This window comes from Pelodiscus sinensis, chromosome 1, assembly GCF_052426305.1.
Source record: "Pelodiscus sinensis isolate ZL-2025 chromosome 1, ASM5242630v1, whole genome shotgun sequence".
Taxonomy (NCBI): Eukaryota; Metazoa; Chordata; order Testudines; family Trionychidae; genus Pelodiscus; species Pelodiscus sinensis.
Genome location: NC_143052.1, coordinates 259023417 through 259049572, shown reverse-complemented (window position 1 = coordinate 259049572; position 26156 = coordinate 259023417). Strand labels below are relative to the sequence as shown.

At 44.4% G+C, this 26156-nt stretch overlaps 1 protein-coding gene across 3 annotated transcripts in view; it reads left to right on the top strand.

The window, feature by feature from the left end:
- The window catches only part of GPC5 (glypican 5), a 935733-nt gene that overhangs the window by 307187 nt on the left and 602390 nt on the right, over positions 1-26156 (top strand). Inside the window, exon 7 of one of the 3 annotated variants that reach the window (XM_075918827.2) lies at positions 14326-22912. The exons of the other annotated variants lie outside the window; for them this stretch is intronic. Within the exon in view, the coding sequence (XP_075774942.2) occupies positions 14326-14337 (12 nt within the window). The 3' untranslated portion in view covers positions 14338-22912. Of the gene's footprint in view, positions 1-14325; positions 22913-26156 lie in introns of those variants that run through there. 3 annotated transcript variants of the gene reach the window in all.

Here is a 26156-nt window from a genome sequence, read left to right as displayed (position 1 = left end):
GTGAGAGTCTGTCAGCAGAGCCATCGGTATCTGTAAGCTGAGATTGGAACTCAACATTACAATAAGTGCTTGTAATCTAAGCATGTGTCTGATCCTCAATTGGTGAATTTTAAACATGTTAATCATGGCGTAATATCATTAATAAGACATGACAGTACACATAAAAAAGCACACAAACCACCATCCTGCTAATTTCACCTCTTTCCAGACTTGAAAGTCTGGTTGTAAGATTTTCTATTTTACTTTACTGCAGAGAAGGTTGGAAATGTGCATAATACTTGCTACAGTATTTGGTGTATATATGATCTCATAACACATGTTCAGGTAACCTTTTGAGATTTAAGCTTTTATATGGTGTTTATTTCCATTGTGTGTCAGTGTGGTGCCTTAATGTGCCCAAAGATATTACAGTTACAGAGGTGTGCTAAGATTGCCTGAAAGGTAGGGAATGTTGCCATTTACTTTAGGACCTGGATTTCATCCATATTATTATTTGAGGGTTGTAGCTGCAATGGTATGAAGATTCAAGCTCAAATACAATTACTCCTTTCGTTCCATTAACAAAAAATAACCTTTTTTCTTTACAATTGAAGTATGCTGTTATCTCTAGTCTTTCCTATTTTTTTCTTAAAATTGAATGAAAGTAAGTACAATTTTGGCCTCCAAAGAAATGCCAAGAATTAATTAAGGGCTACGGATTGCTCTCTGATGGAAAAAGGTTGCAGACAGTTATGTTTAAGCCTCAAGGTCTTTCATCTGTCAGAAATGCCCTATTTTGATATTAAATGTGTCCTGTGTACTTTAATGTGTTAAGTTCTACCCTGAGGATTAGTCTGAAGACTTAATGTGGTTGGCAGGAGAAATTCTATTATAATTCATTGTTTCCAGTGCTTTCTCTTCCTATACAGTACTTGCAAGAGCAGAGTGAATCTTGTGTAGAAGGATTTAATAATACATAATGCACAAATTCTGCCTTTCTGTGGGACATCTGTTTTTTTTCTTGCAGATGTGGGTATGGAAATAGGGCTGGTGAATAGAGAAAACAGCAAATACTCTGGGGAATCAGAGGTACAATATGTAGCTATTTTTCTCTAGATGAAAAAGGCCGAAGAACCTGAAGGAAAAGCTTTCATCTCAATCGTGTACTATGAATTAGGGAATTAAATATAAAAGACCACCTTTTTTATCCTTTGTGATATAAAAAGGATGACTCGTCTTTTGAATTCATTTTGGATCACCCTGAGAGATTAAACAAGGAGACTTAATAGATTGGGAGGTACCTTCCAGTATAGAAAAGTCAGACCTCTACATGATGTAGGCCAGCACTATTTTCAAGTTATCCTACCATAGTGGAAAAACCTAGAGGACTAGTTTAGCATCTGAAAACAAAAAGATACTTGATTTGACATTTAGAACTGGATGCATTTTGAAATGTGTTTACAAAAAGACATGAGTGTGTATATTTGGTACACCTCATCTAAACACACAGCTACTATCATAATAATAACTGAGGACCCAAACTGACAGTTTGCCATTTGTGTGGAAATATTTCATGTATATCTATGTAGTAACAATTGTACATCAAATCAGATGCAGTTTTGCCTGTTCATTTGTGTGTTATGCAGTTCTGAAAATCATGCCACTAGCTTTATGTCTATGGGAAGAAATGGAAAAGTGAGAATTTAGGATTGTATGGGCTCTCACTCCATCCTTAAAATCCACAAAGGGCATAATGTTATTACGGGCAATAGGGTGACACTGCATGTTCTCTGCTTTCTCTGTTTGATACTCTGTGGTTCTGGCATTATTGAAGACACTGGGATTTTTGCTATTGAATTCACTGGGGCCAAGTTTTAACCCAAAATTCTTTAGATAGTTCAGTCCCGCTGCTGCAGGGTGTTCCCCAGGGTTCCCAGCTGGGGCCACCCAGCTGCCACCAGCCCTGCTTCAGCCAGGGATTCCCCAGCAGAGACTACCTGGCCACCCTGGCCCTGCTGCCACTGGGGGATTCCTGGGGTTCCTGGCTGGGGCCACCCAGCCACAGACATCCCAGCTGCAGCTGGGGGTTCCCCGTGAGACCCCCCCTCCCCAGCCATGTGTCCCTGCTAATGCTGGGAATTCCCCAGCCTGGGTGGGAACTTCTGGGTCACCGCCTGGCCTCACTGATGCTGGGGCTTATGGGCCAGAGCAGAGGCTCCCCAGACGCTTCCTGGCCCAGCCGGGGCTCCCCAGCCCCTGTGTTGCTCCGGAGGCTTTTTGGTCCAGCAACATCCCTGACCCGGCCAGACCACGGACATTGCTGGACCAGAGAGTCATGGATTTCTGAGGTTCACCTGTACCTACAAAGGCATGTACTCAATCAGTGACTGTCAGAAGTAACTGTGATGGTTGCGGTCACAGACGACCCCTCCGGGGTGCCTCCAGGGCTTCTGACACGGCCACTGCCACTCAACTTCCTGCTCTCTGGGCCTCCTCACCACCCAGTCCTGCTGGGCTAACTCCGCTGGTCTCCCCCAGCCAAGGCCCCAGCCCTACCCCCACTGAGAAGCAGTACAGACACTGAACCACTTCAGGTCCAAGGAGAGTGCAGTTTAGGGCCCACCCTCCTGAGAGAGCACTCCCCAGATGGGATCAAACCCCAAAGAATTAAGCAAGCCCCCTTTAGCAATGAAAGGGCGAATGTGCACACTGGTTGCTCCCCCCCACCCCGGTAACAATCGCTTACACTGGGTTTGATAGAAATAAAAGTGGTTTTATTAAGTTGAAGCAGTAGGATTTAAGTAGTAATAAGAGAAAGTAGGCAGAGCAAAGTAGGTTACAAATAATCAAAAGAAACAAACCGCTTGGCTAATTCTCCACTGAAACCTCAGTACAAACTTAAACTCTCCCTAAAACCTCTTTTCCAGCTGCCACTCTAATCCAGCGCTCTCTTCCCCACCCTGGAGTCTCAGGCTCCTTCCTTCAGGTGCAGCCCAGCCAAAAGACCCAGGCCTCTCCTTTCCTATTCCTTTTGTTGAGGAGTTGAGGCCACTCCCTACCAACCACTGCTCAGACTTAAGGACAAAAGGTTGTTTTACAGTGGTTCATCTAGAAGTTGTGGGTAACATCCTTCAGGTCTCCAATTCACACATTGGAAACACAAATTATTCCTAACTCCACGTGTCTAATTTTATCCACACAAATGATACATACAACATAGTAAGATAAACAGAACCAGCAGACCATTACATGAAGATTGATGGGTTACATGAAATAATTCTCTCAAACCACCTTTGAGTTATGTATCTTCATATCCATGAGTCCAGTTCACAAAGCATGGGGTGGGGGGCTCCGTCAAAGTAACTATTTCCAACAACCAGTGGTGAGACACTGTAATGGGAGAGCTCTGAGTTACCTCAGAGAATTCATTCCCCTGTGTCAGAAGGTGGATCTTTCCCACATGCTCTGGGCCTGACTGATGGCTTTTAATGGGATTGGGAAGGAATTCTCCCTGGGGTAAGATTATCGGATACCTGGGGTTTTTTGTTTGGTTGGTTTTTTGCCTTCCTCTGCAGCATGAGGCAAAGATCACTTGCAGTTTTAAACTTGTATAAATGGTGGAGTCTCTGTAACTTGAAGTCTTTAAATCATTATTTGAAGTCTTCAGTGAATCAGATACATGTTAGGGGTCTAGTACAGGTTGGGTGGCCCATGATGTCCATTCATCTGAAGAAATGGGTTGTGCTGACGAAAGCTCATGATATATGCTTTGTTAGTCTTTAAAGTGCTGCTAGACTATTTGTTGTTTTTTAAGATGTTCAGGATGTCAGACTAGATGATCATGATAGTCCATTCTGCCCTTATGAGCCTATGAGGTAGAGTCTCAACTGAGGATTCCCACTGAAATGTTTTAAAAATGTAAGTTCTATGACTACTTAACTTGACTCTCCAACAGCACTAAGTGAAGTACTAAGTGAAGTAGGAATAAGATCCTCCGGAAAAGGGCTTTTTTTCCGGAGGATCGGGGCCAGTGTAGACGCTCTTTTCCGGCTTTTCTAAAAGCCGGAAAAAAGCGTCGGACATTTTTATTTAAATGCCGCGGGGGATATTTAACTCCCCCGCGGATTTCCCTATTACGACCTCTGAAATTAACATGCCCCTTCCGGAAAAGGGGCCAATGTAGACGTAGCCTTATAGCTTCTTTTGACAGAAAACAATTGTACTCCAGGCTCATCCTATTTTTCTGGTTCATCTTAGTTTAGTCTCTTTCAACATTTGCTTACTTATGTCAGTTTTTTTGGACTATACTTGATTTGGTGATTCTGTCTCTTTTCTGTTTGGTTTTATGAGAGGCAATCCCATTCCAGGTACATCCTGTTTTCCTGGCACAACCAAACCATTATGTTGCTTTAAGTTATGGCAAGAGGAAGATGTATCCTGAGTTTGGTGATACCAGCTCTTACCATTTGGAGTGCTTGAACAAATGGACTTGCAGATAGGCAGACAGACAGACAAACACACTTCTAAAATATATAGTAAGATACCACAGATATGTAGGAATAAAATCAGAAAGGCCAATGCACTAAATAAGATCAAACTATCTAGATTAAGGGTTGGCAACCCCAGTACCGAGCTGCTTGTCAGTGGCATGTAGGGTAGGAGCTCAGTCCTGCTCCTCCTCCTGTGCAGCAGAGAGCTCATGCTGCAGCTTCATCCTCAGCCGCACAACTGCAGGCTAGAGCAACAGCTCCGGCTTCCTTCTGCGGTGGGGGATAGGAGATGCGTGTGCGCACGTGCATCTGTGGGGCTGCCTTTGCTTGGCCTGGGTATGCAAGAGATTAACTCCTCCTCTCCCCCCACCTCCCACCCCCGGCTACAGGCTTCTTGCTTTGGGAGGGGGCGGGTCTGGGCCTGCTTCACAGATCAGGGACTGGGTGGCTGGTCACACATGGGCACCGAGGTCCAGGCTGCATTGCTCCACACAGGCTGTGGGGGGGAGGGGCATGGCGCCCCTTCCCCATGCCCCACTGCACCCAGCCGGGCTGGAGCTAGCGCTTGGCAGCCCCAGGCTCTTTCTACTCCAACCCCAGAGTCACTGGCTTGGCTGGGCTGGGAACAGACTCTCCCTGCCCAGTGCTGCTCCCTGGGGGCTGCAAGTCCCAGTGCTGCTGTCCTGTCGATGTGTGTACTGGGGCACAGAGCACAGCAAGGGATGAAGGAGGATGTGGGGGCAGGATGGAAGAGGGTAGGGGTTGCACTGAAGAGCATGGGACAGTGCAGGGGATCAGGCTGCAGGGGATCATGGAGCAGAGGGGGGATAGAATTTTATTTTGCAGAAACTGCATTTTCCTTTACTCCCCACTTCTTTGCCTTCTTTCCCAACTAGCTATTTGGCTGCATTCTCACTCTCTCACATTTTCTGCATTATTCCCTCAACCCTTTCTTGCCCCCAAACTCCCTCTTGTATCCCCACCCCACACCGTCTCCTGCCACCAAACTCTTTTCAAGACCTTGCTCTTCTCAACCTGTCCTGCAGCCCACCTCCCACCTAGATCATACATCCCTATCCCACTTACTGGCAACCCAGTCCTGCACATTGAACCCCTCATTTTTGTTCCCACCCCAGAGCCTAAGGGATGGGAACAAAATCCACTAACTCTGGAACCCCAGAAAAGTAAATCTGCTCTATGGGAAGTCCTGAACATCAGTCCTCCCTGTCACTTCCCTTCACCCCCTGGGGGGCTGGAACACCACAGTAGCGAGGTGTTCCCATTAGGGGCCACATCAGTGAGGGTTGGGGGTTTGGAGAGGATTTTTTTGCTTCTCATTCGAGTGGTCCCCAACTGATTTTTCTGTGGGCCAGTGACCCCCCAACACAAAAATGGTTCCCCAGCTCTGCCATAAATAAAGAACACACTAAAACCTTTTGTGTTGGACATAATGTTTTATTTTATTGAAAGTGAAATTTGATAAACATAGGAAAGTTAAAATGCTTAATCTGTTTAATAATTTAAATTAAACTGTTCTTCCCAGCTGCAGCACTAGCAAAATGGCTGGGGCATACTTATGTAATTAATAGGTGGTGAATTTCCATTAGCAAGTGGTAGTCCGTAGAAAGGTTTGCATTGTCCCAGGTGGGTCTATGGGGCACGCAGTGGAGAGAGCCCCTTTTCCCCCTCCCGGGAGAGCAGAATGGCCCAGGGCAGGAGGGTTAAATCTTGGCATGCTGCTTCAGAAAGGTTGCTGACCCCTGATGTAGTTGCGTTCAAGTCACTAGTGCATGATGAAATGCATTCTAGAATACTCAAGGAGCTGCCTGAGGACATGTCTGACTCCTTAGTAATTCTTTTTGGAAAGTCCTGGAATACAGGAGAGATTCTAGAAGACTGGAAAAGTGCAAATATAATGCCCATCTATAAAAGGGAAATAAGGACAACCTGTGGAATTACAGGCCACTCAGTACCAAGAAACTTCAGTACCAAGAAAGATAATGGAATAAAGAATTAAGTAATCCATTTGCAAACATTTTGATGATAATAAGGTGTTAAGTTATGATCAGCAGGGATTTGGGAAGAACAAATTATATCAAACCAACCTGAGAGCTTTCTTTGACAGGGTAACAAGCCTTGTGAATAAGGGAAAAGTGACAGATTTGGTATATCTTGACTTCAGTAAAGGTTTTGATATTGTCTTTCGTGACCTTCTCATAAGCAAACCAAGGAATTAAAACCTAGATGGAGCTACTAGAAGACTGATGCAGACTTGGCTGGAAAACCATTCCCAGAGAGTAGTAATCAATGGTACACAGTCACACTGGAATGGCATAACAAGTGGGGTCTCTGGGGAATCGTTTCTGAGTCTGCTTCTGTTCAATATCTGCATCAATTATTTAGACAATGACAAGAGGTACACTTACCAAGTCTGTGGATGATACCAAGACAGGAGGTATTGCAAGTGCTTTGGAGGATAGCATTATCATTCTAAATGATCTGGACAAACTGGAGAAATTGCCTGAAGTAAACAGGATGAAATTCAATAAGGACAAATGCAAAATACTCCATTTAGGTAACAACAATCAGTTCTTTTTCGGGTAGTGTCCCCGTGGGTGCTCCGCTGTGGGTGTTGGGCTCATCCCAGTGCCGCAGATTAGAGATATTTAGCCGTTGTCTGCCGGACCACGTATGCGCGGCGGCCATCTTGCGGCTTTTCACGCCGTTTTCAGTCATGTAGTCCAGCTCTGCCAGTTCCTCCTAACCGTCTTTGGGCATAGAAGGAGAAACAGCTCCCTCTTGTGTCAATCCTGACAGGATCTGAGAGGGGAGAGAAAGGAGTTGTATTTAGTTTGTTAGTTGTTAGTTTACATATTGTTCTAGTTAGTTGTTAGCACATTAAAAAAATAATTAGTAGAATCTGTTAAGATGCCTGGGTCTCCAGGGTTTAAGAAGTGCTCAACTTGCAAAGATTCCATGCCCGCTTCTGATGGGCACGCATCTTGTATAAGATGCCTCAGTGAGGGACACATCCCCCAAAAGTGTTCCCATTGTTCAAAATTCATGGCCCAGGCACATCAAGACCATGAAATGTGGCTCAAAATGTTACTCTTCGACAAAGCCCTTCAGCCTCAGCCAGACCCTTCAACCATGCCGCCACGTCACACTTCTCCAAAGGTGGCACATAAAAAGAAGACCTTGTCACTGTCCTCTCTACCAGAGTGAGTACGGGGGACAAGCTGGGCATCTCAGGACTGATGGTGACCCGTAAACCGGACAAGGACAAACAGGTATGCAGTACTTCGGCACTGAGTCCAGTAGTGTGTGCCACATCTCGACAAAAGTCGGTACCAATGCTGTCGGCACCCTTAGCACCGACATCCTCAGCACCGAGTCCAGCCACAACATCGGCACTGGACCCTGTTCCGGCACCGAGAGTGCCAACATTGAACATGTCTTGAGGAGTAATGGTATGAGGAGTAACGGTAGTTCGAATTAGGAGCTTTAATTCGAGCTACCTAGCCCGTGCTGCGTGTAGCCGCGGGCAGGTAGTTCGAACTACCGGGCATTTAAAAATGGCGGCACCCGGGAACATGCAAATGAAGTCCGGGATATTTAAATCCCAGGCTTCATTTGTAAGTTTGAATGACTACATTAGCCATCCTAGTTCGAACTAGAGTGGCAGTGTAGACATACCCAGAGTGACATAAAAAAGTAATAGCATTAACAAAAGTTGGTTCCTTACAACACTTATAAAGGAGGCCCTCAGGCCAACCACTACAAAATGTTTAATTCCTGAAAGATAACAGCTCGATCCTAGATGCACTGTGGTGACTTTATTTTTTAAAATCAAAATCTTGGCCTTAACTAAGGGAGCTATGCAGCAAGTGGTTGGGGAAACACAGCCAGAAGCTTCAGCATCTGAAGAATACTTGGCACTTTGACTGAGCAAAACAGATGTGCTTGTAGGTAAGCTCTTCATATCTTGTGTCGTGACAGCTGGCTGCCTGCTTAGTGTGGATATATGCACTTTGGCACAAGCTGTGAAATTCAGAAAAGGATTTGTTTTGTACTGAGCAAATGTTTAAATTTTAACTTGCACAAAGGTTTCTCTTTTCCCTAGTGCTCTCCAACACACTCCACCTCCATCTTTATGTTTCTATCCATGGTTGCCTGCACTTTCTCAGTGTCACTCAAAATCCCACGTTGCCATTTCCGCTGCCCCTGGAGTATGTCCTCACCTCATCCTTTCATTTTCCTTCCATGCTTTGCCAATCACCTACCTCCCCTCCACTGATCCTAGACACAACCCCTAGAAGTTACCCGGTCCTTGAGTTCCAATCCACTGCCTTCCTCAGCTTCTCTTTCACATTTTCTACCCAAATACACATCTTCTATAGAGTAGCTAGTCAATTGCATTTAAAATAATTTAAAACAGTTTAAAAATCTGCATGCTTTTTGTTCATGTGAAAACAGCTGTGTGAGATTGTGATCCAGCCTGTTACAGAATGCGGTGGGTGGGTGCGTGGGTGGGAGGAAAATAAAGGTTAAATATCAGACTTTTAGCAAGGATATGTTATTTTCAGCTTTTCAGCTAAGGAGCCACTCACTGCCACTGTATGCCGAATAAGAAATGGAGAAAATTGTTAAAGCTTATGTCAAATTCTTTGCTTAATTGTGGCAAGAGAGACCTTTTATACATTCAAATAATTAATCGTCTTAAATGATAATATAATAGTAATAATGTTGGAAGTGATTTCTCAAGTCACTAAGTTCAGGTCCTGGCTTGTATCAAGGAGGATCTCTTGCTAGTCTTGGAATGTATGGAACCTTATATTAAAGACAGACTGATTGGCTGTAGTTTCCTCATTAACCAAGCTGATCTGCTCTGTACTTGACCATATCATCAAAAAGTGTTTGTTAATATCTAAGCTAAATTTGTTCTTTTTTCCACTTTGGCATCAAGTTAAAGAATCTTTTATGCATCACAAAATCCCTGTATAACTTACTGATATGTCTTACTGACTGAAAATGGTTTTATAGAAACAATGGAATTGCTAACCCGAGTCAGACCCAAGGTCAGTCTAGTCTAGTATCTTCTCTGCAAGAGGATATCCATATATATCCGGTCTCTTTCTAAATCTTAAATTCTTGGTTTCAGTCACATTCTGAGGCAACAAGTTCTGCCTATCTATTATGTGAAAAATGTCTCCTTTGTAGGTTTTGAATTTGTCACCTTTTCATTTAAGTGAATATCGCCTTGTTTTTGTAATATGTGACAGGAAGAAAAGAAATTCCCAGTTATTTCCAGTACCCCATACTTCATTTGATATTCATTGATTACTTTTTGCAAAAGGATCTTATCACTTATCTCTGACCAGAATCAGAGACAAGGAAACCATGAGTTAAGAGTTACACCTCAATCTGGCATTTGTCCTAATTCAGATGCACATGGGCATTTCCTATTACAGGAACATTTGTGGCTATACCTTCTGGCTCCAAACCACGGGAATTCATAAGTGCTGGGAGATTAGCCCATGTTCTGACCCTGGCAGAGATTCAAAAGTCCAGCAGAGACCTGGGCAGAGGAATGTGCCTCCTCAACTAAACCCAGACTTCCAAGTACCGGTAACAATGAATCTGCATTTTTCGGATTTAACCAAGCCTAAATTCTTTGCATTATAAGAACATAAGGGAACAGACCAAAGGTCCATCTAGAGCAGTATCCCGTCTGCCAACAGAGGCCAATACCAGATGCCCCAGAGGAAGGGAACGCAACAGGTAATCCTCACATGATCCCTCCCGTCACCCATTTTTTAAACAAATAAAGGATAGGAACACCATTCCTACCTATCCTGGCTAACAGCCAGTGATGGACGTGACCTCCATGAATCTATCTAGCTCTTTTTTGAACCCTGTTAAAGTCCTAGCCTTCACAACCTCCTCAGACAGGTAGTTCCACAGGTAGACTGTGCACTGTGTGAAGAACTTCCTTTTATTTGTTTCAAACCTGCTGCCCATTAATTTCATTTGGTGGCCCCTACTTCTTATATTATGGGAACAAATAAATAACTTTTCCTTATACACTTTCTTCACACCTCTTATGATTTTATATACCTATATCATATTCTCCCCTTAGTCTCCTCTCTTCCAAGCTGAAAAGTCCTAGTCTTTTTAATCTGTCCTCATATTGGACCCGTTCCAAATCCCTAATCATTTTAGTTGCCCTTCTCTGAACCTCTTCCAATGTTAGTATATTTTTTTTGAGATGAGGAGACCACATCGGTACACAGTATTCAAGATGTGGTCGTACCATGAATTTATATAAGGGCAATAAGATATTCTCCGTCTTATTATCTGTCCCTTTTTTAATTATTCCTAACATCCTGTTTGCTTTTCTGACTGCCACTGCATGGACGTCTTTGGAGAACTATCCACAATGACTCGAAGATCTCTTTCCTGATTAGCTGTAGCTAAATTAGCCCCCATCATAGTCTATGTATAGTTGGGGTTATTTTTTCCAATGTGCATTACTTTACATTTATCCACATTCAATTTCATTTGCCATTTTGTTGCCCAGTCACTTAGTTTTGTGAGATCTTTTTTAAGTTCTTCACAGTCTGCTTTGGTTATAACTACCTTGAGCAGTTTAGTATCATCTGCAAACTTTGCCATCTCACTGTTTACCCCTTTCTCCAGATCATTTATGAATAAGTTGAATAGGATTGGTCCTAGGACTGACCTTTAGGGAACACCATTAGTTACCCCTCTCCATTCTGAAAATTTACCATTTATTCTACCCTTTGTTTCCTGTCTTTTAACCAGTTCTCTATCCATGAAAGGATCTTCCCTCTTATCTCATGACAACTTAATTTACATAAGAGCCTTTTGTGAAGGACCTTGTCAAAGGCTTTCTGGAAATTTGAGTACACTATATCTACTGGATCTCCCTTGTCCACTTTTTGTTGACCTCTTGAAAAGAATTCTAATAGATTAGTAAGACATGATTTCCCTTTACAGAAACCATGTTGACTTTTGCCCAACAAATTATGTTTTGACAATTTTATTCTTTACTATTGTTTCAACTAATTTTCCTGGTACTGACATTAGACTTTCTGGTCTGTAATTGCCGGGATCGCCTCTAGAGCCCTTTTTAAATATTGGCGTTATATTAGTTATCTTCCAGTCATTGGGTACAGAAGATGTTTTTAAGGATAGGTTACAAGCCATAGTTAGTAGTTCTGCAATTTAACATTTGAGTTATTTCAGAACTCTTGGGTGAATGCCATCTGGTCCCGGTGACTTGTTACTACTAAGTTTATCAATTAATTCCAAAAACTCCTCCAATGACACTTCAATCTGTGACAATTCCTCAGATTTGTCACCTATAAAGGATGGATCAGATTTGGGAATCTCCCTAACATCCTCAGTGGAGACTGAAGCAAATAATTCATTTAGTTTCTCCACAATTACTTTATTGTCTTTAAGTACTCTTTTTGTATCTCGATTGTCCAGGGACTCCACTGCCTGTTTAGATATTGTCTTTCTACAAAAATATAAAGATTTCTTAATAATAACTTTATAAAAGCAGGAGTCAAAGAATTATTTTATAATAAGTGTGAACTTCAAGCCAAAAAAATCATGCATTTAAATGATGATAACATATCTCACAGGTACTCATTTTGTCAATCTTTGAAGAGAAATGAGAGAAAAAAAGTCTTTTGGTTAAGTTCTTGCTCTAGTCAAAGAGATGCTGGAAAATGTATTTTAAAATAAATTATGGTTATAGTGATGACATACAAAAATATGTTCATAAATTCTCTGATTACAACTAATCAATTTTTAACTGCTTTCATTTTTAGCATTTGTTTTGTAAGTGCTTTGGAAATAACAATGCACATATAATACTGTATCTTAATGAGCAAAAGATCTTTAGCTATCTGAAAATTTGTTAAGATAAATATAATGTATTTGATTCTTTCATCGATGCAGTCTAGCTACAGAGTTATTTTAACCTTTTCATAAATGCTGTTCAGATTGTTTAATTTTAGTAAATCAAAAGTAATGGAAAAGATGCCACTGTGAGGTAGCGTTATATGTTTATTTAATGATGAATCAATTTGTAATGTGAATGTGATTTAAATATTACAATAATTTGTTTTCCATTAACACACATAAAGCTGAATTCCATAGTTAATAATTTTTTTCAGTATTGGTATTACAACCTGCTTTTAGGAAATCAGAGATTACAGATAATTTAAATGTTTTGTAACTTTTTGAAATTTGGTAAATATTGGCTGAATAATATTGAGGAACAGTTGCCGAAATCAACAAGATAATGGCTTGGACTCATAGATAAAAATCTACTTAAAATGACAAACATCTTCCCCCTTTCTCTGTTGAATGTTGTTGAGATTCTGTTGATAAGCCCGTTTTTTTCTAGAGTTCATTGCCTTGACAGAATAATCATCCTATCTTATTAGAATCAATAAATCAAGAATAGATTACACCCCATATTCCACCAAAAGTAAAGCCAAATATGACAAAGATCTTATTAAACCACTGGTATTCTTGTTAATGCTATACCATGCATCAAGATTTATTTTAACCTTTTTATTGCTCTGTGCATATTTCACCAAAATAAAAATACTCACAGTTTATTATCATGCTCACTGTACTGTTCTTTATAATATATGGGAACATTTTATGAAACTTCACAACTGCAGCAGTGCAAATTGTTTAATTTCAACTCAAATTAATTTTAATCCTGACTGAGTTCAAGTTTGGGTGGCATTTGAAGCAGTATGGTTCAATGGCGATTTTTGTGCCCTAAAACTGCCTAGTAAAGCTTTCTGTAAGCTTGTTTCAGTATCTTGCTAACTATAAACATTCATTTGATTTATCAGGTTTTGCTTTCAATCCAGAAATGTGATATGGTCTGATTTCTGTCTCTTAATCACAGGTCAGCAATTGTTAGAATCCTCAGATGGTTTTAGGATTTTTGTTATTCAAGTGTGGTTTCCTGCTCTTTTAAAATACTTTCAAAACAATTGTTTATTCTCAAGAAGGAAAATACATCTATTTCTTTGCTTTCCCATTACCTAGCTATATTTAGGCTTGGTCTATGCTAGGAATTTACATAGTATGAAAATCCATACCACTGAGATATACTGACTAATCCCCAGTGTAGTCTGTGTAAAGTCAACAGCAGAATTCTTCCATCAATCTAATTGCCATCTCTCAGGGAGGTAGATTATCTGCACCAATGGGAGAATCCCTCCTATCAGTGAGGCAGTGTCTTCATTAAGGTGATACAGCAGCACAGCTGTGGGGGTGCTATTGCCCAACTGTAGCTTTTTAAGTGTACACATAGCCTTAGACTTGGAATCTGATTTTGCCATTTGAAGTGCACATCGATAAGACAGAGCTGATGACATTTGGATGAAAGGAGGCTACTGCTGGGATGTGTTCAGGTTTTGCTAATAAGTTTAACAATTTAGCGATGCTTCTAGATCTCCAGTTGTTCCTGAAATCTCTGGTGGTGTTGGTGCCTAGATTGTTTTAATCTACATTGGGTACAATTAATGTAAGGCTTTGTTTTTAATTTCAGATTTGCACATTGCCTGTAACACAGCATTACTATTTCCCTCAGCTTTCCTTGCAATTCAGTCCAATTATGTTACACACTTTGCATCTTATGTTAAATTATATTTTAATCTTTATGAAACAGGGACCATGTCTTCCTATAATATGGGTTTGTACATAGCCTAGCACAATGAGTTCCCTATTTTTCACTGGAGGTTGTGGGTGCTATCACAATCTCTCTCTCTACATATAAAAATGTTTTTCCTTCCAGGTGGCAGTTTGATGTCATCACACTCTCATGCTCTCTGGCTGCGAAATGGCCAGAGAGAAGGGGGTTGGTGAGTATAGAGGGCACAGGGCACAGCCTGCTAGTAAAAAATTAAAATACTTCTTCCTTCCCACTTATTTATAAAATTCTCTTTTGGGGGAAGGAGGCAATGGGAATGTACTTGGAGGAGAGTTTGGGTGATGGGGAAGATCATCAAGGTGATTCCTTAAAACCCTCAAGCCATTCTTTACATACTAATGTGATCATAGCAAACATAAGTGACCTAAGTGTAGGTATTTGAAAGGAAAAACATTGTTTCAAAAGCTATCCCCAAAATATTAAGTCTGTACTGCTCACATAAAAACCTTACCAGTCATTCATGCCACTGTGATCTCCTAACTCATTATTGTAATGCAGTGGTCACCAACCAGTAGATTGGGATCGACCAGTAGATCTTGGAGCCTCTCTCAGGTGATTCTGACTGGTTTGGCTGGGAAGCTATCAAGCGCTGGCACTTCAGTTGTTCCTCTAACCACTGTCATACTGCTCCTGCCCTCTACCGTGGAGCTGCCCCCTTGAGCCTCCTGCTTGCTGTGCAGGCTGTTAGAGGGAGAAGAGTGGGTGCTGATGTCAGGGTGTCCCTCCTCCCCCCCCACTTCTGTATCCCATCTTCACACAGAGAAGGGGATGGATGGAGCTTGGCAATGCAAATCTCTGTCACTCTCACAACACTGTGTATGCCTCTTTCACTCTCACAAATGCACACGGTCCTTCACTCTTATCTCCCGACACAACACATACGAGGTTGGAGGGGTTGTTACTTTTGTTAATGCTTGCAAAGTGGGTTAGTTTTGGTTTTTGACTGGTTTTTCATAATTTTCATTTTTCTTTTATGCTAAATTTTAATTCTTCGAGTAGTGATTTCTAAAATGCCAAACCTGTCGTGGTGCAGTAATTATCCCTGTGGTAATTGCTGTTCCTGGAAGTGGCTGGCATGTCTCTGCAGCCCCTGGGAAAGGCAGAGCAGGGGGTCTCCACACACTATCCTTGCCTGCAGACACCACTCCTGAAGCTCCCATTGATCAATAATGGGGAACCGTAGCCTGTAGAAGCTCAGTGCCTGTAGATGAGGGGCAGCACATGGCACTATGGAGCCATTGCTGTACATGCCAGCTGCTTTCAGGAGTGGTGCAGAGCCAAGGCAGGACTAAGCCTGCCTTAATCCCACTGCTCCACCACCCAGAAGCCATCTAATTTAAACAGTGGCCAGCCAGCGCCTGCTTCCTGAACCTCCTCTTACAGCCAACCTCCTGCCCCAGAGGTGAGTCCCCCTGCACCCAAAAGCCTTCCTAGACCCCAATCCCCCAACCTAGGCTAAGCCTCGAGCCCCTCCTGCACTCCAAATCACTTGGGCCAAAACCAGAACCTGCATCCCAATTCCTACCCCAGCCTGGAGACAGTGAATGATGGTGGGGGAGGAAAAGGGATGGAGTGAGAAGGGTGAGGCCTTGGAGAAGGGGTGGAGCAGGGGCAGGGCCTCAAAGAAGGGGCATGAAGGAAGCAGGGCAAAGGTATTTGGTTTGAGGTAGATCTTACATTGCACTTAAATTGAAAAAGTGATCGTGTGGTTAAAAAGTTTGGAGACCGCTGAATGCATTTTACTTTTATTTATCCTCTGAAGACCAATAAGCAACGTTAGTTGGTGTAGACTCTGAAGACATTGTTTTAGAATGGTTTGCCATTGGAAAAATCAATCCCTTTTAGATGCAATTCAAAAAATTAAATTTGATTTTAAGAGGCTGAGACTGTAACTGTTTGCAATGCCTTCCCTCTTTCCATGTCCTAAGGAGATACTTGAAATCAGCTGAGTTGCTCTTGCTAGCGGTGCTTAGAATGACAGTCCTGGGGTATAGTGGCAGAGTGATGATGGGAAGTGGTCCTTAGCTGTGCAGCATTTGGCTTCCATTGATCCAAGAAAGCCCCGTTGTCTAAGCTTGAGCATACCTGACACCAGTGTTTTCTCTAAGGGTATGTCCACACTAGCCCCCTAGTTCGATCTGGGGGGGCTAATGAGGACGACCGAAACCTCATTGCAGGAGGAATACCAGCTAATTCGAGTTAGGGCTTTAATTCGGAATCCCGTTTCACTGCCGCGTGTAGACCCGGGCAGTTACTTCGGGCTAGTCAATTTCTAAAATGGCGACTGGCCGGGAACATGCTAATGAAGCGCGGGATATTTAAATCCTGCGCTTCATTTGCAATTTCGGTCACCCTCATTAGCCTCCCTAGATCAAACTAGGGGGCTAGTGTAGACATACCCTAAGCTGCGTGACAGCACAGCTTCAGAGGTGATTAGTCAGCCTCACCCAGTCCATCAGCCCTGAGCCTCTGACTGGGCAGAGCTGATTAATCACCTGTGAAGCTTGCACCCAAGCAGTTTGGAGGGAACACTGCCTGGCATATCCCATACAAGATTTTTGACTGATGTAGATTAACTTTAATGCATTATGTTTTTAATGCTTTCTCTTAATATGGTTGTGGGATGTTCCATCTATGTTCATCTATTACAGCAGTGGGAAGCTGTAACTTTAGGGAATGCTCTTGCAACCATTTGTTTGCAGCATATATAGGAGCATTGTATCAATATAAATGCATCAATATAAAGGCTTAGACAATGATCATGCATTTCTATAAACTGAATTATTACTCAATTTAATAAAATGCAACTTTTCTAAACAGCAAAAGTAGATGTATCAACCTTGTAGGGGTTGGGGAGATGGGAACATGGGAGAATATCTAGAACCACCTTCAGAACAGGTAATTGGGATGTAATATTAATCAAAGTGGGAGAAACCAGCAGGACACCACCACTACTATGCCCAAACTTTGTAAGAAAGAAACTGATCCAGCTTGCAAAATTTGATTAGAAGAACTTTACCAAAATTCAGTTAGCTTGTAGGAGATGCACAGAAAGAGACCACATTTCCTAGTGGTCAGGACAAATGGTGGGCTGGCAGGATATTTTACTACTGAAGCACTGCCTGGTCTCCTCATATCTCCCACCCAGGGGTTCCCAGTCCTCCCCTTTAGCATAGGGATTTTGAGTGCAGGCCTCATGAAGTCTGTGTTTTCTAGCAGGCCTGTTGCCAAAGGAGAGGACTATTGTGGTTGTACTGCTTTCTTGGGGTACGTCTACACAGCAACATTATTTCGAAATAGCTAGCATTATTTTGAAATAACTTAATCCACGTCTACACAGCAGGCAGTTATTTTGAAATACTGTCAAGCTGGAGGACTTCTTACTCCAACTCCTGTAAGAACATAAGAATGGCCATACTGGGTCAGACCAAAGGTCTATCTAGCCCAGTATCCTGTTTGCTAACAATGGCCAATGCCAGGTGTCCCACAGGGGGTGGACTGAAGACAATGATCAAGCAATTTGTCTCCTGCCATCCTTCTCCAGCCTCTGACAAACAGAGGCCAAGGGCACCATTCCTTACCCCCTGGTTAATAGCCTTTTATGGACCTAACCTCCATGAATTTATCTAGCTCTTTTTTAAACTCTGTTATAGTCCTAGCCTTCACAGCCTCCTCTGGCAAGGAGTTCCGCAGGTTGACTGTGCACTGTGTGAAGAAGAACTTTCTTTTATTAGTTTTAAACCTGCTACCCTTAATTTCATTTGGTGTCCTCTAGTTCTTATATTATGGGAACAAGTAAATAACTTTTCTTTATTCACCCTCTCCATACCACTCATGATTTTATATACCTCTATCATATCCCCCCTCAGTCTCCTCTTTTCTAAAATGAAAAATCCCAGTCTCTTTAGCCTCTCCTCATATGGGACCCATTCCAAGCCCCCTAATTATTTTAATTTCTATTTTCTGAACCTTTTCTAATGCCAAAATATCTTTTTGAGATGAGGAGACCACATCTGTATGCAGTATTCAGGATGTACTATAGTTTTATATAGGAGAAGTAAGATATTCTTTGTTTTATTTTCTATCCCTTTTAAAATAATTCCTAGCATCCTATTTGCTTTTCTGACTGCTGCTGCACACTGCGTGGATGTTTTCAGAGAACTATCCATGATAACTCCAAGATCTCTTTCCTGATTAGTTGTAGCTAAATTAGCCCCCATTATATTGTATTTATAGTTGGGGTCATTGTATGAGGAGCAAGGGAAGTTGGAGGAAGAGTGCTCTACTTTAAAATAAAAGTGCTTTGTAGACACTTACAATTTTGAAATGAGCTAGTTCAAAATAAGATAGGCAATTGACATAACTCAATTTGTGTAGTTTATTTCAAGTTAAACCATGCTGTGTAAACACACCCTTGGAGTGGGTAGGGGAGCTTAGATCCAACCCTCTCTACCAGGTTTCAGTCCAGAGCCCAGTGGCGTGCAGCTACACCCAGAGTTTTGAGAGTAAGTTGCTGCACCTCAGACCACTTCCTACCCCTATCTCCTTCAGCTTCCCAGAGTAAATCACTCTAATAAAATGTTAGATATTCTGTTCCTTGCTTCTCCCTTATGGTATTGCATAGGTCCATAATTTCCCCTCAGAGCAGCCCTCTGCTCCCTTATGCTGCTGACCTCTGAAATCCTCTGCTTCCCTTTTTAAAGCCCTGCCTCCAGCTTGTGCAGGCCCTGGAGGTGGGATTGGATGGGGATGTGTGGGCCCAAAATTGTTCCTTAATCCTTTGCTCTCCAGTGTGGTAGCAGTATTACCCCATTGGAGTCCTTATTTTTTTCAGTAAAATAGCTACTATTTTTGCAGCAAGATATCAGGCGTAAAGAGGGGGAAAAATACATATCTCCAGCCTACACATGGAGAAAATTAAACAATTGACATAAAATAAACCTTTATTAAAATAGTCTGTTACCATTATGCAAAACAATTCATAGTTAAAATAAAGCAAAACATCCTGAAAAATAATGTCGTGCATCAAAGAACACAAATATCTAATCGCTAATCAGGTATTTTGTAAGCAATATATATTTGTGTTAGCTAGTTGACTTCCATTTGTGCAATCTGCACTAACATTTAATACTTGGATTTTGTCCATAGATTTCAATTCACTTTTACTGAATATCATAAGCAATAGCATCAACATTTTCTTGACAGTGGAACAGACACAGAATGTGAGTTGGCCAAATGACACAGAAGTCAGTGGCAGATTGGAGAACAGAATCTAGGAAGAGGGTCTCGGTTTTCTATTTGAAGCCTATTACTACCCTATGTTGCCTGCCTTTCATGTTGCAAAATGTTATTCTGAGTAGTCCAATTGAAAGAAAAAAATGGTTAAATATTAACTATGGTTACTGTCTGGCTCCTTTATTTAGCAGAGGCCTATCTGCTCTGTCCCAATTTTTCAAAAGCTGTGAAAAATTGACAAGTTGTGTGGACAATGCATGCTCTGTGTTCCCATCTGAGATGGAACTAGAACAGGATCTAGAAAAGGATTCCCTAGCTTAAAAAACATAGGATCACAGAGCTAGAAGGACTCTTGAGGGGTCCTCAACTCCAGTCCCTTGCAGTCATGGCAGGACCAAGCACTATATAAACTATCCTTAACCTGCTCTTAAAAATCTCCAATGATGGAGATTGCACAACCTCCCTAGTCAATTTATTCCAGTGTATAGCTACTTTGCCAGTTAGGAAGTTTTTCCTAATGTCCAGCCTAAACCTCCCTTGCTGCTATTTAAGCCCATTGCTTTTGTAATACCATCAGGGGTTAAGGAGAATATTTTTTTCTCCCTCCTCCTTATAACAACCTTTTAGGTACTTAAAAGCTATTATCATGTCCCCTTTCAGTCTTCTCTTTTCTAGACTAAGCAAATCCAATTCTTTCAATCTTGTCTCTTAGGTCATGTTTCTAGACCTTTAATCATGAGTGTTGCTCTTTTCTGGACCTTCTCCAATTTGTCTACATTTTTCCTGAAATGTGGCATCCAGAACAGGACATAGTTCTCCAGTTGAGGCCTAATCAGCATAGTGTAAAGTGGAAGAATGACTTATTGTGTTTTGCTTATGAGACTCCTCCTAACAGATTATTCTGTTACTTTCAAAAATAATGCACATGCTTCTATTATTTCCAACAATTCTTTTTCTGAAGATTTTTAAATCTTTTGTTTCTTTGTTGAGTGAAAGCTTCTAAAATAATTGAAGAAAAGGGGACAATTTTTGCTTGCTCTCTTGCACGTATAGTCCCAAAGCATTGTTAGATGAAATTTGATCACTAGACTTTGTTTCTTGTAAGGTATCTTTGCTTTTCAGACAGTTACAGCCATTTAATCATTCACTGCAGTGCAAATAGTCCATCAGGTCTTTAACAACAGGACAATGACAAAAAGAATGGAAATCCATACTATGGAAGAAGTCCTAAATCAACCCTCACTGATTAATTCTCTTTTTATTCACAAAGCCTAACTCATCTTGACTGAATCAATCAAAAAGCTATTACTTTCATACTTGCAAGTGTTGCTTTCAAAATCAATAAAAACTGAGTTCATTTTTAAGATGCAATATATTACCAAAATAAAAATCCCCATTTACTTGAAATAAGAATTTATCAAAAAGCATTATAGTTGGCAAAACTATATTGTTTGACTGTGTGCTTTGCACTGTTTTATAATTTTAATTTCTTTGTACATTTTCCCATTTCATTTATTTTAATAAGTAGGTCACTAGTGGTACTGTTAATGGTATTTCCCCCCTATTTCTGTGCAACAAGTAGCTTGCTTTATGATCGATGGTTTCTCAGGAGCTGTTTCTGCCCACCATATAACAATGTTTTTACTCTGTTTTTCTAATAAAGCCAAGATGCAGCAGGTCATGATTCTTTGCAATGGAGCCAGTAAGTACAACCTGATGAAATTTCTCTATTATTGGTTTTCTAGAAATTAGGAGCACTAGTTATGGGCCAAGATCCCATTGTAGCATACATATAGAACAAAAGTCAGTCAATTTCCAGACATTTGATCTTCTCTCACTGTTTGTTTACAGAGCATCTGATGTCTCTTCATATAGATTCACATAGACTTCTTAACTTTCTTTTTGATAAACTGAATAGATTATAAGACTGGTTTCCCAGACCTCTAATAATTTGTGTAGATCATTTCTGAATTCTTTATATTTTTAACATCTTTTTTAACACATGGATACAGTAAATTGGATACAGCATCAAGTGCCACTTCCCACAACTCCCATTGCCTAGAAACAGTGAACTGTGACCCCTAGGACCTGCAAGGATCCACGATTGTGGGTGATCAGTGTAAACAAAATGTCTCATGTCCACTCCAATTGGACGCTGAATCTCATTTAAGGCCAGCAGAACCGATTCTGCCAGGACATTAGGTTAGGAGTTGCCTTGTATGGGTGCTGCCTGAGGCTATCTGAGGCCTGTGCTTAAAGGGACCCCTCCCCCCGCCCCAGGACAGCCAGTTCACAGGTTTCCCTCCTTGCTTGCCTACCTCAATGAGGGAAAGCAAAGCATTTTTTCTCTGCGTGCTCTGGTTGCCCTCATTCAGGATACCACAACACTCTGCAGTATAGAGCTGGAGCCATCCCTGGTCACTATGGTGCTTCTCCTGGACATGTTGCTGTGAGCCTGGAAGCATGTTCTGCAGGCAGTAACAGTCTGCCTGGTGTGCCCCACTGGGAGCGTGTGTCTCATTCCTTCCTCACACCCGTCCTTAACCCCCCGTTTCTGCTGTACAATAAAAGACACGTGTTCATTACAACAAAGTCTCTTTATGAACAAAACTGGGGCGGGGGGGGGGGATGAAACTGAGGTGAGACTGGGGAAAGAAGGTGGGAGGAGGGAGAGTGGGAGAGGGGAGGGGGAAACCTGGTAGGAGGGAGCTGGCAGGGGGAGGCACGGGGAGGAAGGGGGAGGAGAAGCTCAGGGTTGGGGGTCTTGCTGGCCCACCTGTCTCCCAGCACCGTGGGGAGCCTCAGCATCCCCAGGGGGTGAGGAGGAAGAAGCAGGAGACGGAGAAGGAGTGGGAGGAGGATTGGTAGCTGGGGAGGCAGCAGGGCCTGGAATGGCAGGTAGCAGCAAGCTCTACACTAGGGTCTGCAGGTGCTCGCAGATGGCACGGTCCTGAGCAAGCTACTCCCACCGGAGCTGCAGGTCTTCTTGCACCCAGTGCTCAAGAGGTGCGGTGTAGACCTCGCAGCCCCCCCCCCCCCAGGTGCTCCTGCTGGTACCCCTCCACTGCACGGGTGGGCGTGCAGAGTCCTTGGATGTGGGAGGATGTCCCGGGTGGTGTGATATGCCCTGCACTTGCAGCTGGTGCGGCTGTGGAGAAACACAAGAAGTGGTCAGTTAGCCCTGGGGACACAGTGCGTGAAGCCCAGCCCCCCTCTGCAAGGTGAGAATGACAATTCTCTGCACCATCAGAGCCGATGTGCTTGCACAGAGGCCATGTTCGGGGTGTCCTGCTATCCCCAGGAGTGGGACCTCCCCTGGGACTGCACCCATGCCCCTGTGTTGTATATAGTGTGTGTGTGTGGAGGGGAGAGATGTCCCCTACCTCTGCATAGAGGGGGTTTGTGGAGAGAGGGCATCCTGCTGTGTCCCACCCCGAGGTCAGGAGCATGTCATGTCTCTTCACAGACGCGTGTGGCTAACACGCCAAGGCCCCTATGTGGCAGCCAGCTGGGGCTACGTGCCCAGGGGTGGCACGGCACGTGCTTGCACATGCACAGGTTGCTGAATGATCCATAGTTAGCAAGGCCCACGCACGCGGTCCCTGGTCTCCCTCACCTCCCCCCTCATAAGGGGACAGTGATGGCATTCACATGTTGTTGCCTCCCCGGATGACACCAGCAAGAGCTCTGCTGAGATGGCTTGGGGGTCCTGGCTGCGCGGCATGCTCCATCCGGGCTCCTGCAGCTCTTGGGTCTCCTCCTCCTCCTCTGTGCTCTGGTCAGAGCCCTCTGCCCCAGGGTTGATAACCACCTGGGGGGGAACGGACCATCCAGCGCCCCCATGATGTGTTCCAGGGTGTCCAAATAGGGGCAGCTCTCTGGGTCTGCCCCTATTTGGGAACTGCCCCCTGTGGCCCTGGCATAGGCCTGCTGCAGCCCCTTAATTTTCATCCGAACCTGCTCCTGGGTTCGGATGTGGCCTTTGGTGGCCAGGGTGGCAGCTAACCCGCTGGAGATGGCCGTGTTCCTCCATCTAGTGTGCAGATCATGGACGTTGGAGGCATCCCCCAAACCTCAATCAGGTTCATGATCTCCACACTGGACCAGGAAGGCGCCCGCCTTCTCCGGCCCTTGGCAGGCTCCTAGGATCTGGGGGACTTGTCCTGGGGAGCGGTAGAGGGCTGGGGCCACTGGGACAGGGGCAGCGACTGCTGGCTCTGGGCTGACAGACCTAGAGCTGGCACAGGTACTGTAGCCAGACTGTACCCCGTTAAGGGCTCCGGGGAGGGGGAGAGGAGAGGAGTTTTCCTGGTTGGGGTCAGAGTGGCCTAAGGGTATGTCTACACCGCAAAGTTATTTTAAAATAACAGCCCTTATTTCAAAATAACTTTCCTAGCGTCTACACAAGCCAACCACTATTTTGAAATTATTTCAAAATAGCAGAGGGCTTATTTCGAAATTGGGAAACCTCATCCTACAAGGAATAGCACCTATTTCGAAATAGGTGCTCTGTAGACAGGGAATAGGGGCTATTTCAAAATAGGGGGCCTCCAGCCCTTCCCAGGGTGCCCTGGTGGCCACTCGGGGCACAAACAGGAAAACTCCTCTCCTCCCTCCCCCTCCCGGAACCCTTAAAGGGGTAGAGTCTGGTCACAGTCTATTGTGGCTAGCACCAGGCCTGCCAGCCCAGAGCCATTCTGCTACTGCCCCTGACCCAGGCCGCAGCATGAGCCAGCAAGCCACTGGCAGCCAGCCCTCCTCTGCTCCCCAGGTCCAGTCTGCCAGCTACAAGGAGCCTGCCAGGGACCAGAGAAGGCAGGCGCCTTCCTAGTCCAGTGCAGAGATCATGGACCTGATTGAGGTTTGGGAGGATGCTGCCAACGTCCATTATCTCTGCACTAGATGAAGGAACGCTCTCATCTACAGTCGGATGACTGCCAGACTGGCCACCAAAGGCCACATCCAAACCCAGGAGCAGGTGCGGATGAATATCAAGGAGCTATGGCAGGCTTATACCAGGGCCACAGGGGGCAGCTACCAATGAGGGGCGGACCCAGAGAGCTGCCCCTATTTGTATGCCCCGGACTGCATCCTGGGGTGGGGGCTGGATGGTTCCCCCCAGGTGGTCATCGACCCTGGGGCAGAGGCCCCTGACCAGGGCACGAAGGAGGAGGAGGCGGGCCAGGAGCCACAGGAGCCCGGAGGGAGCATGCTGCGTGGCCAGGACCTCCAAACCATCCCAGCGGATGTGTCGCCGGTGTCATCCAAGGCTGGTGAGGCAACAACATGTGAGTGCCATCACTGTCCCCTTATGCGGGACCGGGAGGGGAGGGAGACCAGGGACTATACACATGGGCCTTGCCACCACAAATCATTCAGCAACCTGTGCACGTGAGAGCACATGCCGTGCTACCCCAGGGCACATGGCCCCAGCTGCCTGCCACACAGGGGCCTTGGCCTGTTAGCCGTACGCATGTGTGAAGAGACATGACATGCTTCTGACCCCAGGGTGGGACACAGCAGGATGTCCTCCCTCCACAAGCTCTCTCTACACAGAGGCAGGGGACATCTTCCCCCCTCTCCCTCCCACACCGATGCAGCACAGGGGAATTTGTGCAGTCCTGGGGCAGCTCCCACTGGCGATAGCAGGACATCCCGAACACGGCCTATGTGTAAGCACATTGGCTCTGATGGTGCAGAGAACTGTTGTCCTTACTTGCAGATTCACACTATATCTCCAGGGATAACTGACCACTTCTCATGTTTCTCCACAGCCGCACCAGCTGTGAGTGCAGGGCGCACCACCCCGCCCAGGACATCCTCCCGCACCAGAACATTCTGGAAGCGGGCCCTTGCACAAGAGGACTACCAGTGGCAGCACCTGGGGGCACTGCAAGCCCTGCACTGCACCCTGAAGCACTGGGTGCAAAGACCTGCAGCTCTGGTGGAAGAGTTGGCGGGAGCAGTTTGCCCACGGCTGTGCCGTCTGTGAGCACCTGCAGACCCTGGTGCAGAGATTGCTGCCTTTTGCTGCTCCAGCCCCTACTGTCTCCCCAGCTACTGTTCCTCCTCCCACTCCTTCTCCCCCTCCCACTTCTCCCTCTACTCCCCCCCCCCCAAGGATGCTGAAGTACCTGCACCCGCGGTGGTGGGAGACAGTTGGGCCAGTGAGACCCCCAACCCTGAGCCCTGAGCTTCTCCTCCCCTTGTCTTCCCTTTCCAGCTCCCTCCTTCCATGTTTCCCCCTCCCCTCTCTCTCATCCTCTCTCCTCCCCTCTCCTGCTTTCTTTCCCCAGTCTCACATCTGTTTCATCCTCCCTCCCATCCCAGTTTTGTTCAATAAAGAGACTTTGTTTTCATCAACACGTATCTTTTATTTTACATCAGGAAGGGGGATTAGGGAGGGATAAGTGGAAGGATGTGAGAGAGGAATGAGGCACAAGCCCCCACTGGGGCACACCAGGGAGACTGTTACTGCTCCTCCAGATGGAAGCTCTCCCGCAGGGCCTCCTGGATATGGACAGCCCCCCGATGGACCTCCTGGATGGCAGCCGTGTGGGTCTCTGTGTACAGGCCGGCCAAGTGGTTGGCCTCTGCCATCCAGCCTGGCAGGAAAGCCTCCCCCTTCCGCTCACACAAATTGTGCAGCACACTGCCACCATGTGTGGAATATTCTGCTC